The sequence below is a fragment of the Neophocaena asiaeorientalis genome, unplaced genomic scaffold (genome assembly GCF_003031525.2).
Source record: "Neophocaena asiaeorientalis asiaeorientalis breed wild unplaced genomic scaffold, Neophocaena_asiaeorientalis_V1.1 scaffold260, whole genome shotgun sequence".
In the NCBI taxonomy this organism is placed as follows: domain Eukaryota; kingdom Metazoa; phylum Chordata; class Mammalia; order Artiodactyla; family Phocoenidae; genus Neophocaena; species Neophocaena asiaeorientalis.
The window spans coordinates 381,004-407,833 of NW_020173404.1; the positions used below are offsets into that span (position 1 = coordinate 381,004).

At 41.7% G+C, this 26,830-nt stretch overlaps 1 protein-coding gene across 2 annotated transcripts in view; it reads right to left on the minus strand.

Moving 5' to 3' along the window:
- Positions 1–264: 264 nt before the first annotated feature.
- Positions 265–26,830, minus strand: part of SLC24A2 (solute carrier family 24 member 2) — a 229,225-nt gene continuing 202,659 nt past the window's right edge. The window contains exons 7-10 of one of the 2 annotated variants that reach the window (XM_024747164.1): positions 22,281–22,412; positions 11,581–11,670; positions 4,142–4,308; positions 265–798 (exon numbers count right to left, since the gene is read on the minus strand). In XM_024747164.1, the coding sequence (XP_024602932.1) occupies positions 549–798; positions 4,142–4,308; positions 11,581–11,670; positions 22,281–22,412 (639 nt within the window). In that variant the 3' untranslated portion in view covers positions 265–548. The remainder of the gene's footprint in view (positions 799–4,141; positions 4,309–11,580; positions 11,671–22,280; positions 22,413–26,830) is intronic. The other variant, XM_024747165.1, reaches the window with a different exon arrangement.

A 26,830-nucleotide genomic window follows, 5' to 3' on the forward strand; every position in this document is an offset into this window, starting at 1 on the left:
CTGAAGGTTGATGCCCCTCTTCAAATAGGTACTAGAAATATACTAGAGCTATCCCTGAAAAGATGCAGTTGTATTTATATATATATATATATGATTATATATATATATATATTTATAATTTTTCTTTCTTTGTATTCGTATAAGGTATGTACTACTCTATAGGTGTGGAAGGAGAGGTATAATACAGGAACAGGCAGGTTGTGTGCATGTGCATCTATACATAATATATATTTTTTATATGTATATATATCACCTCTGTCATTCTTTGCATCATGACAACGACCAGCGAGGAATACCTGTGAGCAGTGCAGGGAGAGAAGCCCCAAATGCTGGGATCTCTGTCTCTTGCATGGAGCCGCTGCAGGAGGCAAGGGTGGGAGCAGCCCAAGAAATGAGTGGGCCCAGCGCGAAGCCACCCCCTTATCAAAGCCACCAAGGAGGAACACTTGAAATGCCCAGGGCTGTGCGCCAGCGGAGGTCAAAGGAGCCTACAACCCTGAGCGGGGAGGGACAGTCCATTTTGTTGGCTCAAGATATGGCTTTTCCTGCTAGATGGAGACAGGGCACATGAGGATTCTGTCTTCCAGGAGGACGCTGACCACGAGGAACCCAAAGTAGAGGCCAAACATGATGAAGCCCAGCACTTTGTTCATCCTCCATTTGCAGAGGGCGATGGAGAGGATGACGAAGAGCAGCATGATGAAGAGGAGGACGATGGCGCAGAAGAGGCCGTTGCTGCTGACGGCCACGGGCTGGAACCTGTGAATGGTGGTGTACAGGAGCCAGGGCAGTGGGAGCCTGTGGGGGAGAGAAGCAGGGTAGAAGGGGGCGCAGTCAGGCACGCTGAGGAAGGCACAGGACGGGAGCGTTAGCTTCTCGGAATCTGTGCTTGGAGACGAGTGTCCTGTTAGGTTCACTAGGACTCAGGCCTGGCTGATGCAGGGAATCATATTTACAAGGAAGTCAGGTGAACTTGAGAAACCTTGATCTATTTCCCAGTCAAATTAGGGAGGACAGAGAGAATGTATTCTACGGTTGAACAAGATCAAAGACACGGCTGCTGCAGGTGATTTCTGAACTTGATTTGAAATCATTTTTTTGGGTTTCCTTCCTAGTTGAGATTAAAGTGTTGCTCTTAGCCCTAAAGAGGTGAATTGGAGGATCTGTACAGGATGACAGGAGGAGATGATAAATGGAGAAAAGGTATGGAAATCTGTGGTGAAAATGACCAAATTATTTTTTTTAAATGGAGACAGAGAATAGCAATCACACACACACACACACACACACACACACACACACACACACACACACACACACACACACACACACACATATCCAATTCTGGTGAAGTTGTGGTTGACAGCACTACAAATAGATAAAAACCCTTTGGGGGAAATATGACATTTTTAATACTTTTGACCAATCAATTCTATTGTCGGGGATCAAGCACAAGGAATAATTTGAAATGCAGATGCAATTTTATTCAGAAAGGTGATCATTTCAGTGTTATTTTGAGTAGTGAAAAATCAGGGATAACTTAATCTCTAATAATAGGCAGCTAGTTAAATAGCAAGCTATAAGTCAATGTAATTTTATGTAGCTATTTAAAATCATAAACTTATAATGATACAGGAAAATGTTCATGGTATGATTCTATATTTAAAAAGGATAAACATAAACGTAGCAATCTGACTTCAATAATAAATTTAAAAAGTGTTGGTTTGTATTTATGTTTTATATATGCTGGTATGTTGGTGTGTATTATGCCTTATATATATTTATGCTTTATATGTAGTTTTTAAATCCTTTACCTTGAGTATGTATGAATCCTATAAACAAGAAGCAAATGCTAGCAAGACTATGAAGAAACTGTTACAGTCAGTATATTGCTAGTGACTTTGTAAATTGGTATAAACTCTTGGGAAAGACTTTTTAGAAAAATATACTACATCAATAGCCATTGAAATGTTTATAATCTTCAATCCATCAATATTTCTTGAAGAAATTTATCCTAAAAAAATAATTAAAAGAGGGGATGTTTCTGCATAAAGGTGTTCATAAAACACCCATGATATCAGAAAATTGAAAAAAATACAAAGGTCCTACTAAAGGGTAAAGGCTAAACTGAAAGCAACGGGATGGAATCTTTTGAAGCTGTAGAATGTTAATTATGAGAGCTATGAAGAAACTTAGAAAAATGGTTGATTTACTAATTTACTAATAGATGCCTACTCTTTGCTAGGCATAAATGGCTTTAAAATGGAAAAATAAAAGCCCTCCAACAGGGCAAAATTGATTATTCACTAAGAAAACTTTCTGAAATATTAGGAGAAAAACACACAAAAGTTAAAATGTTTTGGGGTAGTAGGATTAGGGGTGATTTTCTTTAAACTTTCATTTAAGTTATAAGATATATAAAATTTAAGAACAATGAACAAAAAGCATCTTGCAATTCACTATAATATTTTTCAAAAACACGACAAATCTGTCTCATAGAACACTTGTAATTTTTCCCAGTGTGTAGGATTTTCTCTTTTTGTGCTACAGAATATTTTCTTTCTGTTTATACAAGATATTGACCAAGAAAACTACTCTAAATGTGTCGGCAGTGGAACTGAGAAACACTGTTTATACTAGGGATGTCTTTCCTTTAAAATACACCTTTTCAGGCATTCACTCTCTCATTCACTCGTTCATTCATTCATCCATCTACCCATCCATTCATCCATTCACTCTACAAACATCTGCCAAACCACTGCCATGCATTAAGCATTGTATTAGGCTTTGGGGAGTTCTTGTTCTTGGGGAGTTCACAGTCTAGCAGGCAGACTGATAGACAGGAGCATGACAAGAGTGTGAGATACAGATATACAGAAAGTATACAGGAGCCCGAGCCCCCAGGCAAGACTTAAGGGAATCAGAAAAACCAGGATTTGAGTTGACACTGGAAGGGTAAATTGGAGTTTTCCAGACAGACAAGCAGGGAGGGCTCCTGAGGGAGAGGTGCCAGCAAAGGAAGAAAGAATGGTAGGAGAGGGCATCTTTGGAACTCAAAGGTGGTTCAGACAGTGGAAGCTCAGAGCAGGGTTTTATGCACAGGTAGTGCTGGAGTTGAGAGCACAGACTCTGTTCAAATCCCAGCTATCTCATTACTAGTTGTGTGAATTCTGTGCCCTTTGGTTTCCTTATCTGAAAAATGGGGATGAAAATACATACGTCATAGGATCGTCGTGTGGCTTAAATAGATAAAAATGTATGTACAGTGTATGTGGTAGATACTGAATGAAAAAATTATATATATTAGGTAGTGGAAAAGATAAAAGAGAACAATATTCAAGATGTTCAATGAGAAAGTAGATCCGTTTTAGTGGTCTTCCAAACTCAAATGCAAGAGCTCAGTTCTTCCGGGAACATAAGGATAATATCCCATGTCTTACTTTCTCAAGGGGCTGTCCTTCAAGGTTATTTATCAGACTACTTTTACTTGGACCCATTAAATGAAATGATAGAGATGACAGCCTCCCTCCCCAATCGGATCCGCTTGAGATTATTCATATTGAGAACTTCAGTTTGCTTAACTGTAAGAACAGATCTCATCTTCTGACTTTCAAAAAACCTAGAATATCTTCACCAGCACAGATAAAGAAATGATAATGCCAAACCTGCCAGCATTTTCCAAGGAAGGAGGTGGGATATTTTTTCTGGGCCTATGTTTGTTTCAGTCTGCTTTCCAATCCAAATCTCATCTGAGGCTGGTGGGGACTTTTATTAGAATTAGAACATGGAAAAAAATACAGTGAAACCACCAGAGCATCTCAGTCACCTATGAATGTTGAATATTCATGACGTATAGCCAATGCCACTTTATAGGTGAAATTCTCTTAAAGTATTTCCTACAACACCCACTCCGTATGCAAGTTATGTGTTTCTGCCTGTGTACGGATAATTTATTCTTCATGAAGTTCTCTGAAAATGAAAATTGGAGTTGGTGAAATTGAATGGTACTACCAGTGTTTACTTTCTATTGGTATTGGTTGGTTTCGGGCTCTGAGAATCCTGGTCATGTCTTCACAGCTTCTAAGAAGACAAAGACAGTGGTGGAGGTGATGTGCACCTTTATACAACTAGCTCTACTCACCCTACAGTGATGTCAAAAATGTTGCTTCCAACAGAGCTGGACACAGCCATGTCCCCGAGCCCCTTCCGGGCCACTATGACACTGGTGATCAGGTCAGGGATGGAGGTTCCGGCAGCCAAGATGGTCAGACCCATAATCTCTTCACTTATGCCAATTGTCTCTCCAACCTAAAAGCAACGACAAAGACAAACATATGAGTGTCTGAAGTCACAAAACCATCAAAACCACTAACATTTGAATGCAACTCCCTTTTAATGAGTTCCTACTCTGTGCTGTGCTGAGTATTGAGATGATAACAAGCAATAAGGCACCATCACGGACAGAAAGGATTTTATATTTTAATGATATTCAGACCCAAGGGATCAGGAATGTTCACATGAGGATTAAACAGATAATCTCAAAAAAGAGCTATAGAAGACTAGAGTGCAGCCTCTATATGGTTTTTATTAAGACCAGGCAGGGGAAGCAGAAGATCAGAGTTATAAATGCCAATTGGTCATTGGCTACAGGGGCCAGTGCCTGACAATGGCACCAAATCCTGTAGCAGATTTGCCCCTGGATTTATCATTGAAGATTAAGAATTGACACCCAGTGTTCCCATTTTTCCTTAACATTTCCTAGTGTCTATAACCCACTCTTAAACACTTTTAGACTCTACCATTTTCACAGAAAACTTGATTTTGGGTGTCTTTGGGCTTTGTAACACAGGAATGTAAATCAGCAAGGCAGCCATGGAGAAAGCAAGTTAGGGAATCAGAGGACCTTGGTCTAAGGTCTGGCTCTGGAATTTATTAAGTACTTGACCTATTGCTAACTGGACCGATTGGGCAATATCTTTGATCCTCACTTTCTTTTTTTCCTTCCAGTTTTATTGAGATATAATTGACATACAGCACTGCATAAGTTTAAGGTATAGAGCATAATGATTTGACTTACATACATCATGAAATGATTATCATATAAGTCTAATGAACATCCATCATCTCAGATAGATATACAATTAAAGAAACAGAAAAAAATTCTTTTTCCTTGTGATGAGAACTCTTAGGATTGAGTCTCTTAACAACTTTCATATATAACACACAGCTGTGTTACTTATATTTTTATCCTGGTTTTCTGATCCATAAAGTGGGTACGATAATACTTACCTTATAAGGTGGTTGTGAGGACTAAATTACAATTTATGGAAAAACTCTTTGTAAATGGGTTTGACAATGATGTATGTCATCATTGAAAAGTGACAGGGGCACATTTATTATATTCTTTTGGTCTTTGCCTTTTAAGACTGATGACTTCTCTTTTGGACAGTTGGTCTAGCCTTCAATGTATGCTCCTCCAGTCTCTTGAGAAATGTGTTTGTCTTCGTGTTGTCTTTCTTTTAAAAGCTTTATGTGTTTTCTGGAGTTGGTGAGCTGCAGTTCTGAAAACCTTTACGACAATTCTTTCAGTTTGGTTTCCTACCTGATGACGTCCAGCATTTTTTGAGAAAATGTAAAGGGCCAAAGTAGCATGTAAGAATAAAGGTTTTGGGGGAATAGAATAAACTTATTTCTTTTTTAAAAAATTGAAATATAGTTGATTTACAATGCTGTGTTAGTTTCAGGTGTACAGCAAAGTTAGTTTCAAGTGTACAGTTATATATATATATATATATATATATATATATTTCAGATTCTTTTCCCTTATAGGTTACTACAAAATATTGAGTATAGTTCCCTGTGCTATACAGTAGGTCTTTGTTGGTTATCTGTTTTATACATAGTAGCGTGTTTATGTTAATTCCAAACTCCTAATTTATCCCTCCCCCCATTTCCCCTTTGGTAACCATAAGTTTGTTTTCTATGTCTCTGTGTCTATTTCTAGAATAAACCTATTTCTAAATCTCTGTTTCGATTTATAGGAATAGCCTGGTTCCCACTAGCTTAAAAACATAGTTGGGAGCTATTTTTATTTTGATGGTCATGCCTGCTCTAGAGCCTGGTGAGCTGAACTAGTTTACCTATCCTCGTGGTGCACAGATTCACTGCTCCCCATTACAGAGTGACATCTACGTGAGCAGGGTCATGGCCTTAATCACTATGGTCTCCCTAATAAGCAGAACATAGCCTGGTACATGGTAGGCTTTCAATACCTATTTGCTGAATAAACAAATCAATCTGCATACTTAGATGATTTTACTAGCATGAGTTTTACTGACTCTCCTAGAAGAAGTTAAACAAGAGTTTTGTACAAAAGTGCTCTATTTGAGCAAAATATTCTCCCTGATGACATTTTTTGTTAGATTTGGAGTGAAACATTTTCTTTTTACAAATTTATTTATTTATTCATTTTTGGCTGCATTGGGTCTTTGGTGCTGCGCATGGGCTTTCTCTAGTTGTGGCAAGTGGGGGCTACTCTTCGTTGCGGTGTGCGGGCTTATCGTTGTGGTGGCTACTCTTCGTTGCGGTGTGCGGGCTTATCGTTGCGGTGGCTTCCCTTTGTTGCGGTGTGTGGGCTTCTCGTTGCGGTGGCTTCTCTTTGTTGCAGAGCACGGGCTCTAGGAGCGCGGGCTTCGGGAGTTGTAGCTTGTGGGCTCAGTAGTTGTGGCGCACGGGCTTTGTTGCTCCGCGGCATGTGGGATCTTCCTGGAACAGTGCTCGACCCCGTGTCCCCTGCATTGGCAGGAGGATTCTTAACCACTGCACCACCAGGGAAGTCCGTGGAGTGAAACATTTTCAAAGACTGTGAAGATGCTGACTAAATGATTGTCGCCCTCAATAAGTTCCAAACTATCTAATACGTTCTTAGTAATTTAAAATCTTGGAGTTTTAAAGCAGTGACTATTTAAAAAAAATTTGTATCTGGAGTTTGAATGCCACTACCGACAGAAAATTGCAGAAATTGAAGAGAGGTGTTAATGGTAGTGTGGTTAAGAGTGCTAGCATGGGGTACAAAAAGCCCTGGGTGCAAATCCTAGCCTGCCACTCCTTGGGCACAGTGGCCAACTTCCCTGAGTCTCAGTTTTTCTCATGTAAAATGGGGATAATAATATCTACCCTCAGAGTTGTTGGGATGATTACATGTGATGATGCATATAAAGCAAATAGCAACTAGTGTCAGGCATAAAGAAAATGTTCAATAAATATCAGCTGTGATAACTCAGACACTACTCCTGTCCCTCTCCAACATATCAGAGTGCAACCCTCAGGGTTCCGGCAGCAGGGACAGAAGCTGGTTTAGCAGGATCAGTTTACAAAGTGGGAAGTCACGTGAATCAAGACGAATTTTCACTGTACATCAAAACCCTGATGACTCTGGGTGGCTCTAGAAACACTTTCACTGAAGGAGAACCCGTTTTCAGAAGCTCATTGTGAGTCTATTTCACTGAAGTGGACTTTTGGCGAGTCAGAGGCAAGGTGATGGGTGCATGGATGGGACAGCACTCTGATCAAATCGGGGAGCATCAGAGGAGTTTACAGCTAGAAAGGACCTCAGTAGTCTCTTGGGGGAAATTCCTTTGTTTTCTAATAGAAATAAATAACGAGGCCGCTCAGAATCCATATCCAGTGCTGCTCCAATATTCCATGATCCAGTTCCTTGCTGTGGCTTAGTGAGGATCTGATCTGCAAAATGTCATATTGGCTAAATGAGACATGAGGTTGTATCTGGCTCTTAGCATTAACCGAGAATTAACATTCAATTAACTAGACGAGGGATAGATTTTAATCACAGGTTTTCTTCACCCATGAAATTTACTAAGATGAAGATTCAAGATGTAAAAACAAAAAACTCCCCAAACTAAAGGAAAGTATGCACAAAGTGTTTTATGTGAAGGGCATTTATTTTTGGCCAAACAGTAGCCAAATAATTGTATTAACTAGCATTTATTATTGGTAAAACTGTGGATAACAAAATAGTTGAGCACCAAATGGTGCACTTGTTATCTTTATAGCTTTTACAGTTTAGAAGTACAAATGACAGAATTAGAGCTACAGACTTAGAACAGAATCTGCTATTTTGATCAGCTGTCTGGATATTTTGAAAGAGAAAAGCATTTCTTTGGAGAAAAGAAAGAGGAACTTCTCATTCATTATTTACTAGTAAGGCTTCTCTTTATGCACTTTATATTTCTGGGCTTTTTTTAGTAATTATTATTGTTCCAGGCATTGTGTTTATATTTATCTACAAGGGAATGAAAAGGAAACAGGATTGTGGAATGAAGATAATCATTAAAGAGTAGAGAAAGAGATGGAAGCCTGTAGGATGATGTTTCCTAGGATGACTAAAGAGAAATATCTAGAAAACAATATATTCCAATAAGTGAAAAAAATAACTTTTTTTCCTTTATCAGTACATGGAAGAATAAAAATGATTATTAGGAAAGGCCATTATATATCTATAAATGGCAAACAAGCACTCCTTTTAGCCTGGAAATCTGGAGGCTGAGAAGCTGCTTACCTTCTGCAATGATTTCTGTTGGGTATCGGTAGCAAACATCTTTCAACAAATGTAGAAAATAATGACTTCGGGGCAAACAGAACTTCTTCAGGGGGCTGAGGATTTTTTGGAAATATTAAGGAAGAGTAATCTGAGGTCAAATGTCAGTAAAATAACTCTGATAGGAATAATATAAAATATATTGTAGGAATAATGCTTGGTTTATCAGCCAACATTTCCAGTGGATTTTGTTAGTGATGCCATATCTTCTTTCTGAAAAAATTAAGGTGGAATTTCCATACAGTAAAATTCACCCTTTAAAAAGAGCATACTGTTCTGTGAGCTTTGACAAATATATGCAGTCCTGTTTCTCCACATCCTCATCAACAAATGGTATTGTCTGTCTTTTTGGTTGTAGTCATCCTAATGGTTGTGAAGTGGTATCTTATGTTTATTTTTATTGATTGATTGATTGATTGCGGTACGTGGGCCTCTCACTGTTGTGGCCTCTCCCGCTGCAGAGCACAGGCTCCGGACGCGCAGGCTCAGCGGCCATGGCTCACGGGCCCAGCCGCTCCGTGGCATGTGGGATCCTCCCGGACCGGGGCACGAACCCGTGTCCCCTGCAGCGGCAGGCGGACTCCCAACCACTGCGCCACCAGGGAAGCCCCTTATGTTTATTTTTGAACAACTTTATTGAGATATAATTCACATACCCTAAAAGTCACCCATTTAAAGTATATGATTCAGCGGTTTTTTAGTATATTTATAGAGATGTGCAACTATCACCAGAATTTAAGTTCAATTTTTCCTCATTCCAAGAAGAAACTCTATACCCGTTAGCAGTCACTTCCCATTGCCCTCCAACCCCCCCAACCCTAGGCACCTGTTACCTACTTTCTGCCTCTACAGATTTGCCTGTTATTCACATTTCATATAAATGGAATCACAGCATGTGATCTCTTGTGACTGGCTGTTTTCACTTAGCATAATATTTTAGAGGTTCATTTACGCTGTAGCATGTATCAGTATTTCATTCATTTTTATTGTAGAATAATATTCCATTGTGTGGCTATCCCACATTTTATTTACCCATACAAGTTGATGGACACCTGGATTGTTTCTACTTTTTGGCCATTATGAATGATGCGGCTGTGAACATTTGTGTATAAATTGTGCAGATGTTTTCATTTCTCTTGGGTATATAGACAGTGGAATGACTGGCTCATATGGTAACTCTGTGCTTAACATTTTGTGGAACTGCCAAGCTGTCTACAAAGTGGCTGCACTGTTTTACATTCTTACCAGAAACATATCAGGGTTCCAATTTCTATACATCCTCTCTAACACTTGTTATTTTCTGTCTTTTTAAGTCCATCCAAGTGAGTGTGAAGTGGTATCTCCTCACTGTGGTTTTAATTTGCATTCTCTAATGAATAATGATGTTCAATATCTTTTCTTGTGCTTATTAGCCATCTGCATACCTTTCTTGGTGAAATATCTACCCAAATCTTTTGTCCATCTTAAACATTAAGATGCCTGTAGACGCTTGCCTTTCTATCATTGAGCGTTAAGAGCTTTTTATATATCCTGGATACAAGTGCTTTATCAGAGAGATATGATTTGCAAATATTTTCTCTCAGTCTGTGGTTTGTCTTTCCAACTTTTTGGGGTTTTTTTTGGGCTGTGCCACGTGGCTTATGGGATCTCAGTTCCCCAACCAGGGACTGAACCTGGGCCCTCGGCAGTGAGAGTGCGGCGTTCTAACCACTGGACAGGCAGGGAATTCCCTGTCTTTTCATTTTTTAAATGAAGTTTTCTGAAGAGCAGAAGTTTTACTTTTGATGACATTTAGTTAATCAATTTTTTTTTTTTATGGATCATGGTTTGGTGTTATATCATAGAACTCTTTGCCTATCCCACGGTTATGGGGATTTTCTGTTTTCTTCTAGATGTTTTTAGCTCTTACGTTTAGAACTATCGTGCATTTTGAGTTAAGTTTTGAGTATTGCAGGTGGTAAATGTCTAAGTTCATTTATTTTGGCATACAGAAATCCAATTATTCCAGCAGCATTTGTTGAGAACTCTATCCACATATGTCCTTGGTGTATATTTCCTTATTTCAAATTGCTGTATTTTATTTCTGTTAAGAAGTATAATAATTTTAAGGGTATATTAGACAAAGAATACAAGTGGGCAGTTGGAATTTATGTAGTTTATAATAGAGATTAAAAGCATGAGTTTTGGAGCTGCAGAGTGCTGGGTTAGAATCTCAGTCCTGCTTTTTACTACCTAAATGATCCTGGGCATTTTTTTTTTAATTAGCTCTAAGCTTAACTCTTTATCTGTAAACTGTGGATAATAATAGTACCTCCCTCATAGAAATTATACCCATGTACAAGGACAAAGGGATGTGAATTACCTGGCATGTAGTATACATTCAATCAATAATGGTAACCATTACTGTCTTTGAGAATGTAAGACCTTTGCATCGCATTCCTCCATTCATGTGTTGCAACAAAATTCCTGAGAGTTTATTCTGGTGATGGGCATTATGACTGGTATTGAATTAAAAGTAGTAAAAGGGAAATGCATCATCATTTTTGTAAATGGAGGCTCAAGGAAGAGAGCATTTTGTCTCCAGTTCTTCTCCTAAGAGCCAGTTGGATGAGAACATGAGGTGAGTGGCTGCCCAAGAGAAAGTAAGTGCTGCTGAGCCAGGAAAAACTCTGACATTCCTCCAGGCCTGGGTTGGCCTGGCTTCAGGCTTTAGAGGGCAAGAAGCAGTGAGACTTGCCTTTCTTCCACATGGCTGTCTGGGGCTACGCCGATTTGAGTCCACGCTATAGGGAAAGGCCAGGAGACGAGGGAAAGTTAAGTGGAATAAATTCCTTTAGTCCTGGAATATGTAATTTGTTAGATGCAATACTGTTGTGACGGTTTCAGAAAGCAAACACACTGGTTAGCCACTTAGCAACCAAGAGAAAAATCCAGGCAGATGTGTGTCACTCTCAAGGCATTACCTGATGTGCCCACCAGACCATCAAGTAAGAGAATACTGCGATCCAGGTGATGGAGCCGAAGAACGTGATGGGAAAAAACTTCCTTGATGACTGAAAGAGAACCAGAAAGAGGAGAGAATGTGAGTGCTAACTGAAGTGATCTGCTAGCTCAAAGCTAAGACCACCAATTCAGCTACTTCTCCCTCGCTGCCTGCAGTCCTGGTAGAATTAGCAATACATGACCAAGCATTGGTCAAGCTGGGACGTTAAGATTCTCTCTCGAGAATGTGAAATTGGTGGAAGCCGAACCATCCCAAAGCTAGTTTCTGAGATGGAAGTCTTTTGAGGAGAATGTCTGTTCCTGTTGCTGGTTTCTCAGAGGCTCTCTGCTCCTGCCCTTTCCAAGGCTTGGTTTCTCAGTCTTGCCTTCAATCCCTCAATTCCCCACATTCTCTCTCCCTCTCCTGCTCCCTTTTCTACCTTCTCTTCAATTTCATGAGAATCAGTTTCTGTTGCTTCAACCCACGTATCCTAATAATCCATATGCCAGAAAGCCTACAGGATTAATTACATTTAACAAGAAGGATCAATCGTTTCCAAAATACACTGGCTCATTTCACGGTCCCGTGAATTATGAGGAAAAGCCACACAGAAGGAGCCATCACCACAATTAATACAGATTCCCGAGGATGGCCAGTCTCCAGGACGTTGGAGCCACACAAGTATCAACAGCAGATGCTCACTTGTGCTGCTCTCCAGGGGGTGGCACAGTAGACGTTCTTGGGAATGCTTTTTCTCCTGTTCTCCACCCCTAACTATGTTGTATCCTATTATGCTTCTAGCCCTGGGCTTTGTGCAATCTCAGGCTTATAGTATGAGCACTTTCAAAGTTTCTTTCAAACATCAGCCAAAATCAGACACTCAAAATGCAGTGTTTCTTATCCATCCCACTATAGGGAAATCCACGCTTGCACCGGATGGTAGTGGTGTCCTGTTGATGCCCTTTCTGCAAAACTGGGATCCTTTAAAACATGCTCAGATAACAGGATGCTCTCAGAGAGTCTCTCATTTATTATTGCCAAACACTTTTTCTTTCAAAGCTTTCCACTTTGAGAAACAATCTCATTTTTTGCTTTGATAACACCATCCAATTTTGTCCAGAGAAATGAATCCTGGAGTTGACCTGGATGAAAGCTATCTCACTTGTCTGAAGAGCTGACCTTGGGCAGTCACATAGAACACTTCTGCCATGGCTTTTGAGAGCTTCATTAAAAGGAAAAGGTAAACCTGTGTATGGTAATCTTTTGAATATCTTTAATGATGAACACAGTCGATTGCCCCAAAAAGGCTTATATTCTTTCTATTAATTTCAAGTTTTTAATATGTTTTCATTATCATTCACATGGTTCTATTAAATTTCACAATAACCATATTTCTTTCTTTCAGTGGTTGTGGTTTTTTTCTTGGGCCTTTTGTTAGCTGGGATGTCTGGAAGACCAGTGGGCTTGATTAAATTGGAGAAAGCATTAACCACGGTGAGTAGCCACAACCTTATTCTTAAATGCTTCCCCCTACTCCTTCCCTTTCTTAGAAGGAAAATATTTCAGCCAAAGACTCAGACTCCTTCTGGGGACCTAAGCACTATTTAATGGGTTATGGGAATAAAGGCATCAATTTTTCAAAGTGGAGCTTGAGACATTCACTTTGAAAGCAAATTCCTTTAAAGCAAGGGGTTCAGCGGATTCTGGAGACCAGATTCCCTGAGCCTTGGAATTGCCAGTGCCAAGAAATCAATTTTTCCCAGGCAAGGCAATCAGCTGATTAGAGTCCCTATTCTTTTCCTCTGGCCACAAGTCACTGTTTCAGGATCCTAGGTGTGATGAGGGCTTCATCGCCCAGGCCATGCTCTATCACAGGGAAGAGAAGGGCCCCCTCTTGTGATGTGGGACCACCCATGTGGTTTGAGCAGTAGCCAATCCTTAGCTTGATTTTGAGCACCCTGGGAGGGAACGGAGTACCATCTCCACACTTTATGACATGGCACATGGAGAGTCCTCATTTCACAGGTATGGCCCCTTTCCAGGTTAGCTCACTTACTAAGTATGTAACTATTATTTTATTATTTAATTTTTTGGTACCTTTGCATGTCTGTTCATTGATACAGCATCACAAGTCAGAATCAAATTATTTGAACATATTTCTCATCTAAAAAATATCATCCCTGAACCATAGACCATTCCCAGTCAAAAGGCAGAAAGTAAGGCATCAGACTAAGGATTTAAAGGTGCTAAGTTTACACCAACATATTATTGAAAATCTCTGTGTTTCAAAATTTGATGCTTATGAGTCTTAATCAAGAAGCCAGGTAGTCATTAGTGGACATCTAAATGTACCTAGTATTGGATTAGGAACTCACTGAAAAAAAAAAGGTTTAAAAATATTTTTTCTGGGCTTCCCTGGTGGCGCAGTGGTTGAGAGTCCGCCTGCCGATGCAGGGGACACGGGTTCGTGCCCCGGTCGGGGAAGATCCCACATGCCGCGGAGCGGCTGGGCCCGTGAGCCATGGCTGCTGAGCCTGCGCGTCCGGAGCCTGTGCTCCGCAGCGGGAGAGGCCACAACAGTGAGAGGCCCGCGTACCGCAAAAAAAAAAAAAAAAAAAAAAATATTTTTTCTTTGTAAAATTTCAGATCTTCATCATTAACTAGGGGTAGGTAAAGGCTGGGCACTTACGCTGTACCCAGATCTTGAACTAGACATGAAATTCAAATCTAGGTCTCTCTGACTATATAAGCACGCATTCCTAGATGTTAGGAATCTAGGTTATACTCATTCCTAAAGAAAGACAGGGCCAATAATGCTCAAAATATACCCGACTTTGGACACATAATGATCATCATAATACTAGCCTATGCTCTGAATGTCAGCAAATAAAGAGCCTCAGGGAAATACAGACTAGCATTCCAGCTGTACAACCGTCTGCCTCACCCAGCCTCCCATATTGTTCCTGCTTTGGAAGCATCAACCTTTCATGCATCAACAGTTTGGTTAAGCGTTTCCCCGACTGTCAAAGTACCTTACCATTTCCAATCTCACAGCCCAGGTAATGCCTTCTTTCGTTTTTTTCTGGACTATTTCCCTTCTTCGGACTCTGTGGTCTCATTCCAGTTATCACTGCCCAGTAGCACGTGTATTCTTATTTAGTTACTAGTCTCATTGGAAGGAAGAAAAGAGCTCCTGAAGCCAAGGTCTGATGTGTCAATTTATGGTTAGTAATGGCGGCTCATCCTGACATCTGCTGGGATGGACCTCATACCAAGCAGCAAAAAGCAAATTGTATCCATGCGTTGGCTGGCACATGTGTCCGTTTTGTTCCAATGTAATGGTTTACTTGTATAATTGACAGCTAATGTTCTCATTAGAAGTTTTTAGTACATGAGAGTGATATTTTCTTGGCTTAAAAAACATTACTGGACATTAGCTGGTCGCACAAATTGGCCATCTCCTAACTTACTTTCGACAAATATTCACTAAGCATCTCCTCTGTGCAAGGTTCTGGGGCATACATATTTAACAGAGTTCTCCAAAGCAATCCTGTTAAAGATTAAAAGTATGGTCTCTGGATTACTATGACCAGTACTGAAATCCTTGCTCATCAATTACCAGCTCTGTGCTCTGAGACAAATTATTTAATCGTTCTAAATCTCAGTTTCTTTCTCTGTAAAATGGGAGGAATAACAACGTCTAGTAGTTCTGAGGACTTCCACACACATGAAGTGTCTAGCAAACTGCCTGGCACAGAACAAGTGCTTGGATAGTAATGGCAGATGTTATTAGACAATATTAAGCTCATTTTGATTTTTAAGAGTTAAGAAAGGTGAAAGTGACTGCAGAGATATGCCCTAGAGTCTTGGCTTTGCTTCTTATTAGCTGGTTTTGCTTGGACAAGTCACTCAACTTCTCAGGGCCTCAATCACTCCATCCTTGCTAGAACCGTGCTTGGTACATAGTAGACACAATAAATACTTGGTGAATGAACCAATGCATGATAGAAACTGCAAAAACCTAGCTGGGTTCTGAAGCACCTTCCTAGCTCTGATGGGTCATATTTTGATATCTCATGAGATGCATTCTTGTTTTGTAAGAACATCCATCCTAGGCCATGAGAAAATAAAACTTTTGGGGTCTTTGTTTCCTTTATGATTTTCAATTTTCATCAAAGACATATTCCTCATTAAGGTTTGCATCTCAGTTCTTGTACTTCTAAAAGCCATTAATTTAAGAAAACTATAAAAGTGAAGCCCACCATTAATTATCTGAGCTGGAAATATGCATAATTCAACAAGCACTATCATATAATTTGCATATAAATGAAGTGTAAATAAAAGCAAGTGGGAGTACTATTTACTCTGAAACTAGATGTATACCTTAAAAAAAAATCGGGGAGGGGAAGATGGTGGAAGAGTAAGATGTGGAGATCACCTTCCTCCCCACAGATACACCAGAAATACATCTACACGTGGAGTAACTCCTACAGAACACCTACTGAATGCTGGCAGAAGACCTCAGACCTCCCAAAAGGCAAGAAACTCCCCATGTACCTGGGTAGGGCAAAAGAAAAAAAGAAAAAAGACACAAAAGAATAGGGACGGGACCTGCACCAGTGGGAGGGACCTGTGAAGGAGGAAAGGTTTCCACACACTAGGAAGCCCCTTTGCGGGCGGAGGCGGAGGGGGGAGCTTTAGAGCCACGGAGGAGAGCACAGCAACAGGGGTGCAGAGGCTAAAGCGGGGAGATTCCCGCACAGAGGATCGGTGCCGACCAGCACTCACCAGCCCGAGAAGCTTGTCTGCTCACCTGCCGGGGTGGGCGGGGCTGCGAGCTGAGGCTCGGGCTTTGGTCGGAGAGCAGGGAGAGGACTGGGGTTGGCTGCGTGAACACAGGCTGAAGGGGTTAGTGCACCACGGCTAGCCGGGAGGGAGTCCGGGAAAAGGTCTGGAGCTGCTGAAGAGGCAAGAGACTTTTTCTTCCCTCTTTGTTTCCCGGTGCGTGAAGAGAGGGGTTTAAGAGCGCTGCTTAAAGGAGCTCCAGAGACGGGCGCGAGCCGCGGCTGAAAGCATGGACCCCAGAGACGGGCGGGAGACGCTAAGGCTGCTGCTGCCGCCACCAAGGGGCCAACTAATCATTAGAGAAATGCAAATCAAAACTACAATGAGATATCATCTCACACCAATCAAAATGGCCATTATCAAACAATCTAGAAACAATAAATGCTGGAGAGGGTGTAGAGAAAAGGGAACACTCTTACACTGCTGGTGGGAATGTGAATTGGTTCAGCCACTATGGAGAACAGTATGGAGGTTCCTTAAAAAACTACAGACTACCATATGACCCAGCAATCCCACTACTGGGCATATACCCTGAGAAAACCATAATTCAAAATGGAAACAACCTAAGTGTCCATCATCGGATGAATGGATAAAGAAGGTGTGGCACATACATACAATGGAATATTACTTAGCCATAAAATTAAATGAAATTTAGCTATTTGTAATGAGGTGGATAGACCTAGAGTCTGTCATACAGAGTGAAGTAAGTCAGAAAGAGAAAGACAAATACCGTATGCTAACACATATATATGGAATTTAAGAAAAAGTAAATGTCATGAAGAACCTAGGGGTAAGACAGGAATAAAGACACAGACCTACTGGAGAATGGACTTGAGGATATGGGGAGGGGGAAAGGTGAGCTGTGACAAAGCGAGAGAGAGGCATGGACATATATACACTAACAAACGTAAGGTAGATAGCTAGTGGGAAGCAGCCACATAACACAGGGATATCAGCTCGGTGCTTTGTGACCACCTGGAGGGGTGGGATAGGGAGGGTGGGAGGGAGGGAGATGCAAGAGGGAAGAGATATGGGAACATATGTATATGTATAACTGATTCACTTTGTTATAAAGCAGAAACTAACACACCATTGTAAAGCAATTATACCCCAATAAAGATGTTAAAAAAAAATCGTGTTGTCATTGTAATTATTGTCAAGGTTTGGGATGCTCATCTCCATGGGTAATTCAAAAACTACTCAGGAGGCAGAGCTGCCAGGCTCTGAGGAGTAGCAAGTGTCTATTAATTGATAGTTTTCTCTTCTGTCTCTCCTCTCCCTAGGTAATTTTTCAAGAGGCCCGTGTGGCAGGACATGAGGACAATGGTAGACTGCAAAAATGACCGCATCACTTTGCAATTCCTCCCATGAAGAGATGAGGTCTATTTCCCAAGCCTCTGAATCTAGGCTGGCCTTATGCCTTGCATTGACTAATAGAATGTGGTGGAAATGACAATGTGCAGATTCTGAACTAGGTCTTTGTGGCTTTGTGGCTTTCATTTTCACTACTCTTTCATTTTCACTACATTCACTACTCCATCATGTGAATAAGCCCAGGCTAGCCTGCTTAAGGATACAAGACCAGTGGAACAGAGACAAGGTGTTCCAGCTGACACACGCCTACACCAACCAGCCCTCAGCCGTATAAGTAGCAGAACTGTCAGGCTGAGCCCCACCTAAATCACCAACTCATAGAATTATGGGCCCAAAAAATGCTTGTTGTTTTAAGCCACTAAGTTTTGGAGTGGTGTGTTACACAGCAAGAGCTAACTGACACAAGATCAAACCTAATGAAACTCTCCTGAGCTGCGCGTGAGTAAGAAGTCACTTACTGGCCTTTGTATCAATCGGCATGCTTTCGTTCAGCATTTCACGTATGCAAAGAATGACCATATAACTCAAACCAGCATGTTTTGAGAGTAAACTCGGACTATCTCAGGCAAACGGGGATATATGGTCACCTTAAATTAGCAATATTGTACTGATAGTTATCTCTTTATGCTTTCCTGAATCATAGAATATCACCGCTGGCAGGGAATCTAGAGAGCTTTCTCCACGCCTGTATTTCACAGAGGAGGAAATATGGGGTCCAGAGTTGAGAAGTGACTTTCCCATGATTGCACAGCTCATGAATCGTGTGGGAAAAGCCACTGTAGTAAATGGTAGCGTGAGAACGCTCCAGAGTCAGGAGACTTGGGTTCGAGTCTAGCTGCTCTCACTAGTACAGCTGTGCAATCTTGCCCTGTAGTTCTATGTGGTCATGCTTTGTTTCCTCTACTGAGTTTAGAGCATCTTAAAAATGGGAATTGTGACTGATGTGTCTTTATATCTCTTTTAGGGCATAAGCCTGATGCCTGGCATATAATAGGTGCTCAGTAAATATTTGCCGAGGAAATCTAGAAACACCCAGTGTTCTACCTAGGAGTCTCATTTCTGCTTGGAACAGCACATGGTATACTCAGAAAGAAACAGAAAAAAATCCAGTCCATCCAGGGATGGCCCTTGGGGGTGCAGTGAGGAAAAGCCCCATTGGCTACCCCAGTGCACACTGCAGGGGCTGGCTCCCACGGGATGCTGCTCAGCGAATGACCAGTCAGCAGTACTACAGGGGGGACATCATGTTCAGCTGTACTTGCTTGCTTTGAACCCCTCAGGATAAGAGTATCAGCCTCTGTTTCGATCCAGGTAACTACAGCCATGGTGGAATCCTGTTTGCTGTCTAGGAGTTACAGGTTGAGAACTCTGATCTTCCCTAACAGTTTCCTTGACCTATCAGATCAGATCACGGAGGGGACGAACACTTTGCCAGCCTTTGCTCTAAGAGTCCCATGCAACCCTGAGATTCTAGGGCCTTGAGTCATAGGCAGCTTCCTCCCATTCCTGCACATCTTCCTGATGGCTTCAGCAGTTGTGTGCTGACATCAATCACTCATTCGTTAAAAATTTATTTATTTATTTTTTTTGCGGTACGCAGGCCTCTCACTGCTGTGGCCTCTCCCGTTGCAGAGCACAGGCTCTGGACGCGGAGGCTCAGCGGCCATGGCTCACGGGCCCAGCCGCTCCGCGGCATGTGGGATCTTCCCAGACCGGGGCACGAACCCGTGTCCCCTGCATCGGCAGGCGGACTCTCAACCACTGCGCCACCAGGGAAGCCCTAAAAATTTATTTTTAAAATTATTATTAAAATTTTAAAATTGAGGTATAGTTGATTTATAATATTGTGTTAGTTTCAGGTGTACAGTACAGCAATTCAGTTATATATTGGGTTAGTCAAAAAGTTTGTTCAGCTTTAAGTGAAAATAAAAGACACATTTTTCATTTTCACCAAGAATTTTATTGAACAATGTATTCACTAACCGAACGAAATTTTTGGCCAAACCAATATATATTATATGTATTCTTCTTCAGATTCTCTTCCCTTATAGGTTATTACAAGATACTGAGTATAGTTCCCTGTGCTATACAGCAGGTCCTTGTTAGTTATCTATTTGATAACATCAGTCAGTCTTATCAGTGAACCAGGCCCCTCTACTCTGGGCCATATCACTCTAGGCCTGCTGTGGGGATTTAGAAAACCCTGTCTGTCTCCCTCATTTTCCTCCCTGAGCTAAGCAAAAGCATTGGACTAAATAGCAGAGCAATGGTGACAGAAAGAGAGAGACAGAGAGAATGAGTGAGTGAGTGCATGTGAGCACACACATCTCAGAAATGTCAGTGTGATGGGAGCCAAGAAGAAACTGAACGCATTCCAGCTATTTGGCTGCAGGTTTCCCGGAAGCCAGGCCTTTGCATACAGCAGATGCTCTGTAACAGCATCTTGAACAAAGAAACCTAGTAGAGCACCTTAAGTGAGCCACACCTGCTACATTCACCCTTTCCTAGGAATCGTCTAATGTCAGGAGTCCTTAAATGAGGGGTCATTCCTGGCCTGTACTTGACAAGACAAGGCTCTCTATCAGGTTGGATTATTTCTAGGTCAGGGTAACGAGACAGGATTTTTCTCCAGTCTTTTTCAAGGGAGGAAGGTGTGATCATTACAGGGCTCTTGAAGAGGGATGCTACATTATGCTGGATGTTACCACAGTATTCTATTCCAAATGCTTTTAGAAATAATGTTTTCAGATTTCTACCTTCTGGCGTCAAGAAATATGAGGAAGAGGGGCTTCCCTGGTGGCGCAGTGGTTGAGAGTCCGCCTGCCGATGCAAGGGACACGGGTTCGTGCCCCGGTCCAGGAAGATCCCACATGCCGCAGAGCAGCTGGGCCTGTGAGCCATGGCCACTGAGCCTGTGCGTCCGGAGCCTGTGCTCCACAATGGGAGAGGCCACAGCAGTGAGAGGCCCGCGTACCACCAAAAAAAAACCAAAAGAAATATGAGGAAGAGCCCAAGCTGTGTGGTCACACGGGCCTGGGTCTGAATCTCAGCTCTATGACCTAGGAAGTGACCAGGCTTCAGCTAGTTAACTCTTTTTGCCTAAGTTTCTTTCTACTTATGCCAATTATATGTGTGTGTGTGTGTATATATATATATATATATATATATACACACACACACACATATAATTGGCAATACTAGATGTTTTCTGAGATTTACAATAGAATTTATGGAGTATACCAAGGATAGAGCATGATACATAGTAGGTACACACTTTTGTTGAATGAGTATGTGTGTGTATAGGGCCATAATAAAAAGTAGAGCTGTTTCTCCTTATCTCTCATTAGTTCTTTCACCCTTTGGGACAGTGGCCCAGGAACCCAGTTTGACACTACTGGGAAAGGATGTTCTTTTGATTTGATCTACATTCAGATTGTACTTTGCTGATTATAAGATGGTATTGTGTTCACAGCATCCAGTACATAATAGCGGCAGATAATAATATTGATTATGGTAATGATAACACTGGTGGGAGCAGATCAGACATACAGGCATTTACACCAGACGAATGCATTTCTGGAAATTATTTTTTGAATCGAATGAATAATTCGTGTACACAAATATTCAACAAAATGTGAGTCACCCTTCTGCCTCAGACCTTCAGTTCCCCTTTGCAGAGACAATCACTGTAGTGGTTTTAAACCATGGTCACAAGTTCTCTGAAACTGCTGCCATCAAGGGTGTCATATGCTATAGGACACCAATATATTCTAGGGAGACTTCTTATCTCCTCCCCTTTAATCAAGACAGACTTATGACTGCTTTGAGTAGTAGGGTTCAGTGGAGGTGACTCTGTGACTGCTGAGACTAGGCCATCAGAGACAATGTAGCTTCTCCTTGTGTTGCTAGAACACTCACTCTTGGAGTCCTGATCTCTTATGTAAGACATCTAACTATCCCGATGCCTCCATACTGTGAGAAAACCCTAGTCACGTAGAGCGGCCACGTTAGGCTCTCCAGTAGACAATCCCAGCTGAGCCCAGAATTTGAATCATCTCTGCCCAGGTGCCAGAAACATGAGCCAGGACATCTCCAGATGATTCCAGCCCCCAGCCACTTGAGTCTTCCCAGCTGAGGCCCCAAACACTGTGGAGCAGAGACCAGCCATCCCCAGCGTGTCCATTTGAATTACGGATCCACAGGATCCACGAGCAGAATAAAATGGTTGTCATTTCATACCACTAAGTTTTGGGGTTGTTCATTACGTAGTTTCAACAGCCAGAACCATCACTATTATTGTGTATTTGTCCAGAGAAATTTCAGGCACGTATATATGAATATACATGTGTATACGTCACCCCCTTTTCCTTTTAAGACAAGTAGAAGCAGGCTATGCATACTGCTATATGCTGCACTTTTTACAAGAAATTCATTTCAAAAAAAAAAAAATGCTTTACTCACAGGTTTGCGAACATCAGGTAAGGTAATCCAGAGAGGAAACACTATGGGGAAAACAACCAGGAACGTGACTTGCTTGTGGGTATCGGAAGGCCAGGCCAGGCTGAGAGGCTGGTCCTCCTCGTCTTCACCCGTCTCTGTGGTCTGTTGTAGAAAGAGAGAGAGAGAATATGAACAAAAAAGACAATAACATCTGCAGGCCACAAAGCAAGGAGAGAAGTTCCGGATCTCATTAGGAGTTTTCTTGGGTCATCTCAGCTGCTTCATCCATGTAATTTTTAGGTTTGTAAGAGAACCCCACCTTGTCATAGTCTGAATCCCAGGAACAAACAATGCATTGCTCAGCCATGAGAATTTAAGAACTTCCTTTCCTTTCCCTGAACACTCTCCAGCTTCTCACTTTCCTGAATTGATCCAACTGGAGTGGACTCTGATCCATGAACTTAGGAGAAGCCATACCTGCAGAGCAAAAGATCCCAATGCCAACTTTCTTCTCTCTTCTTGAGGAGAAAGCCACAGGATTCAGAATCCTTGGGAATACATTTTTTAAAATTAAAATAATTAAAAATCATTTGTTTAGAACACTGATTTGGTGTGGGCAAATGAAAGTAACCACAGAAATCAGTCAGTAACAATACTCAACTCCCTTCAGTGACCCTGGGATAGTTAAGTTCATGGATTATTGTGTGGTTGTGAGTTTCTAACCTGCTTAATCACCTCGTTAAATTCTAAACCATTTTATTTCCGGCCAAAGGCTTATTATGCAAACATATATGTGCATTCACAGAGAAACAGAGTATGGAAGTAGAGGATGCTAAACCTGTGGGGGTCGAGCACACAGGGCTGCAGAGCCAGGGGGTAAACTTCAGAGTTTCTGACCTGGCAGCAAGCGGCCAGCGTATTATTCGCTGCCTGCTGAGGTCAGCAGCTTCTGAGGTCCCAGAGCTAGAAGGGACAGAAGGTGGATCAGGGCCTGGCAGGATGACCATTAGCCTGTCAGATGGGCCCTCCAAGCCTCCGAAACAGCACTGCAGACAGCATCAATCACTCCCTTCTCTGCTTGTTTAAAAATGAAAGTGCAGCAGCAGGACCAAGCGTCAGGTCTAAAAATATCAATAGGAACATTTCCATGGATGCTTCCTTTTGAGACCATATAAATAACCCACACAGGCTTCATACAGCTCCTGCCCTCCCCCCTGCCCCCCACCCATGGCTCTTGCTTCCAGCATCCTGTGCTATTTCAAGCAGCACTGAATCCCCCCAGCACTTCTCTCCCTAGGGAGGTGGTAAGTGGGCCAGGCTTGGGCAAGTTGTCTTAGAGGAAAAAGATAAGACTAGAGGCAGGGCTGGGTGTGAGGCCCGACTTGCTGCATGTTATTTTTTTTATTTTTTGCGGTACGCGGGCCTCTCACTGTTGTGGCCGCTCCCATTGCGGAGAACAGGCTCAGTGGCCATGGGCCAGCCGCTCCGTGGCACGTGGGATCTTCCCAGACCGGGGCATGAACCCGTGTCCCTTGCATGGGCAGGCGGACTCTCAACCATTGCGCCACCAGGAAAGCCCATGTTATGTTTATTATTTATAATTTACACCCTAGTACTGCCAAAAGGATTTGTAGTGGTTTATACAATCACCCCCACTTTCTCTCCAGAAGTTAAAATTAAAAAAAAAATTATTTAAAAAAGCTAATCTTAAGCCATGCTGAAAAAGGTTCTTTCTCTTTCATGTATGTCCTTGGCAGTGGGTGAACGAATTTTAAACACCAAATATGAGGGAAATAAGAGGATTAGGGAATAAGGCAGAATTAGGAAGTCAGCGCGGTTTATTCGGGTTGTCTGGATCCTCATTAAATATACTTCTTATGCTCCCCATCTCTTTGCTATGCAACATGTTGGAAAAGAAGGAAGATCTAAAATCAGTAATCTACATTTCCACCTTAGGAAACTAGAAAAAGAAGAGCAAATTAAATCCAAAGTAAGCAGAAGAAAAGAAATAATAAACATTAGGGCAGAAATCAATAAAGTTCAACTAATCTATGACAAAGGAGGCAAGGATATACAATGGAGAAAAGACAGTCTCTTCAATACGGGGTGCTGGGAAAACTGGTCAGCTACATGTCAAAGAATGAAATTAGAACACTACCTAACACCATATGCAAAAGTAAACTCAGAATGGATTAAAGACCTAAATGTAAGACCGGACACTATAAAAGTCTTAGAGAAAACAAAGGAAGAACACTCTTTGACATAAATCACAGCAAGATCTTTTTTGACCCACCTCCTAGAGTAACGGAAATAAAAACAAAAATAAGCAAATGGAACATAATGAAACTTACAATCTTTTGCACAGCAAAGGAAACTATAAACAATACGAAAAGACAACCCTAGAATGGGAGAAAATATTTGCAAATGAATCAATGGACAAAAGATTAATCTCCAAAATATATAAACAGCTCATGCAGCTCAATATTAAAAAAACAACCCAATCAAAAAATGGGCAGGAGACCTAAACAGACATTTCTCCAAAGAAGACACACAGATGGCCAAGAAGCACATGAAAAGCTGCTCAATATCACTAATTATTAGAGAAACGCAAATCAAAACTACAATGAGGTATCACCTCACACCACTTAGAATGGGCATCATCAGAAAATCTACAAACAACAAATGCTGGAGAGGGTGTGGAGAAAAGGAAACCCTCTTGCACTGTTGGTGGGAATGTAAATTGATACAGCCACTATGGAGAACAGTATGGAGGCTCCTTAAAAAACTAAAAATTGAATTACCATATGATCCAGCAATCCCATTACTGGGCATATACCCAGAGAAAACCATAATTCAAAAAGACACATGTACCCCAATGTTCACTGCAGCACTATTTACAGTAGCCAGGACATGGAAGCAACCTAAATGTCCATCAACAGACGAATGGATAAAGACGATGTGGTACATATATACAATGGAATATTACTCAGCCATAAAAGGGAACGAAATGGGGTCATTTGTAGAGATGTGGATGGACCTAGAGACTGTCATACAGAATGAAGCAAGTCAGAAAGAGAAAAACAAATATCATATATTAACGCATATATGTGGAATCTAGAAAAATGGTACAGATGAACCAGTTTTCAAGGCAAAAATAGAGAGACACAGATGTAGAGAACAAATGTATGCACACCAAGGGAGGAAAGCGGGGGTGGGGTGGTGTTGGGATGAATTGGGAGATTGGGATTGACATGTATACACTACTATGTATAAAATAGATAACTAATAAGAACCTGCTGTATTAAAAAAATGTTTGTGAGGAAAAAAAAATAAATCAGTGAAAGTGAAAACAGGAAGTCAACAAAACCAAAAGCTGTTTCCTTTGCTATGTAGTTCATGCGGGTTCATCCACTGCTTCCTTTACTTATCCCAAGGGCTCACATCCCTGACAGAAGCTTGGGCATGCTGCCCCTGGTTCCTCTTCTGAGCCAACTCATCGTCCTCCCAGAAGATGTAGCGGGTGTTGAGAGTATCACTCCCTGCTGGGCTCACCAGCGTCCCAAGCTGTCAGTTGACTACATGAATAATCTCTGTGTAATCAGACCAGTGAAGATTAGGAGACGGGTGCATTTTAGCTGTTCCCTCCCAGATACGATCTTTCTTGTTTAATCCAAATGAATGACTTTCCCCTCCCCACCTGGTAGATGCCTCAGGAATAGGGAGGACCATGGGAGAGTTGAGAATTTGCAGTATGCCTAATAAGTACCCTGTCTCATGCAAGGTAGGTGGTTTTATTCAGATAGAGGATGCCAGCACTTCCTTGAAGACCCATCAAGCTGATCTGATGAGTTCATCAAGGCTCCTCCACTTTCCAGAGTTGACCCTCCCCCCAGTCAGGTCCCCTACTGCCATCTGCAATCGAGCAACTTCTCTCTAAACTCTAAGCTAAACTTTTTTCAGAGAAAAAAGCAACTCTTTATGACTCATATCATTTTAATGACACCAACAGATGGTGACATTTCATCAATAACCCTTCTGCTTATAACCTACGGATTAGCTCCTTTCTCAATCTGCCAAAGTCACCAGGCAGGCAGTGCCCCTAGAATACAGCAGAAAATAATTGTCTGTTTAGATGCATAAGCTCTAAACATACTACTGGTCCAACGCAAACAATTAGCTATATTGTACGGCTTCCAAAAGCTGCATTTGAGGTTGCTGTTGCTAGGGCAGAAACGGACGAGGAGAAGAGATTGGGTCTCAGGCTGTACAAACAGTGCTCTCCGTGGGGACTTCATGGCCTCTTGGGGACAAATCTTGCTATAGAGAAGTACAGGAGCCCAGAACCCTTCGGAGGATTCTAGAGGTGCCTGGGGAGCAAGGTTGTCAGCATATTTTAGGGGAAATTCTCTTTGTCTTTTTGCCGAGTGCAATCTCACTCTGGTTCAGCGGGCAACAGCTTGCAAGCTGGTTGGAGGAAAAAAATTCTGTTCCAAGTCTGGGGGCTCGATTTGCCTTTGCCCAAGCTGGGGCTGCTGGCATGCTCATTTGTCTCAGCCCCGGGAGAGGCTGGG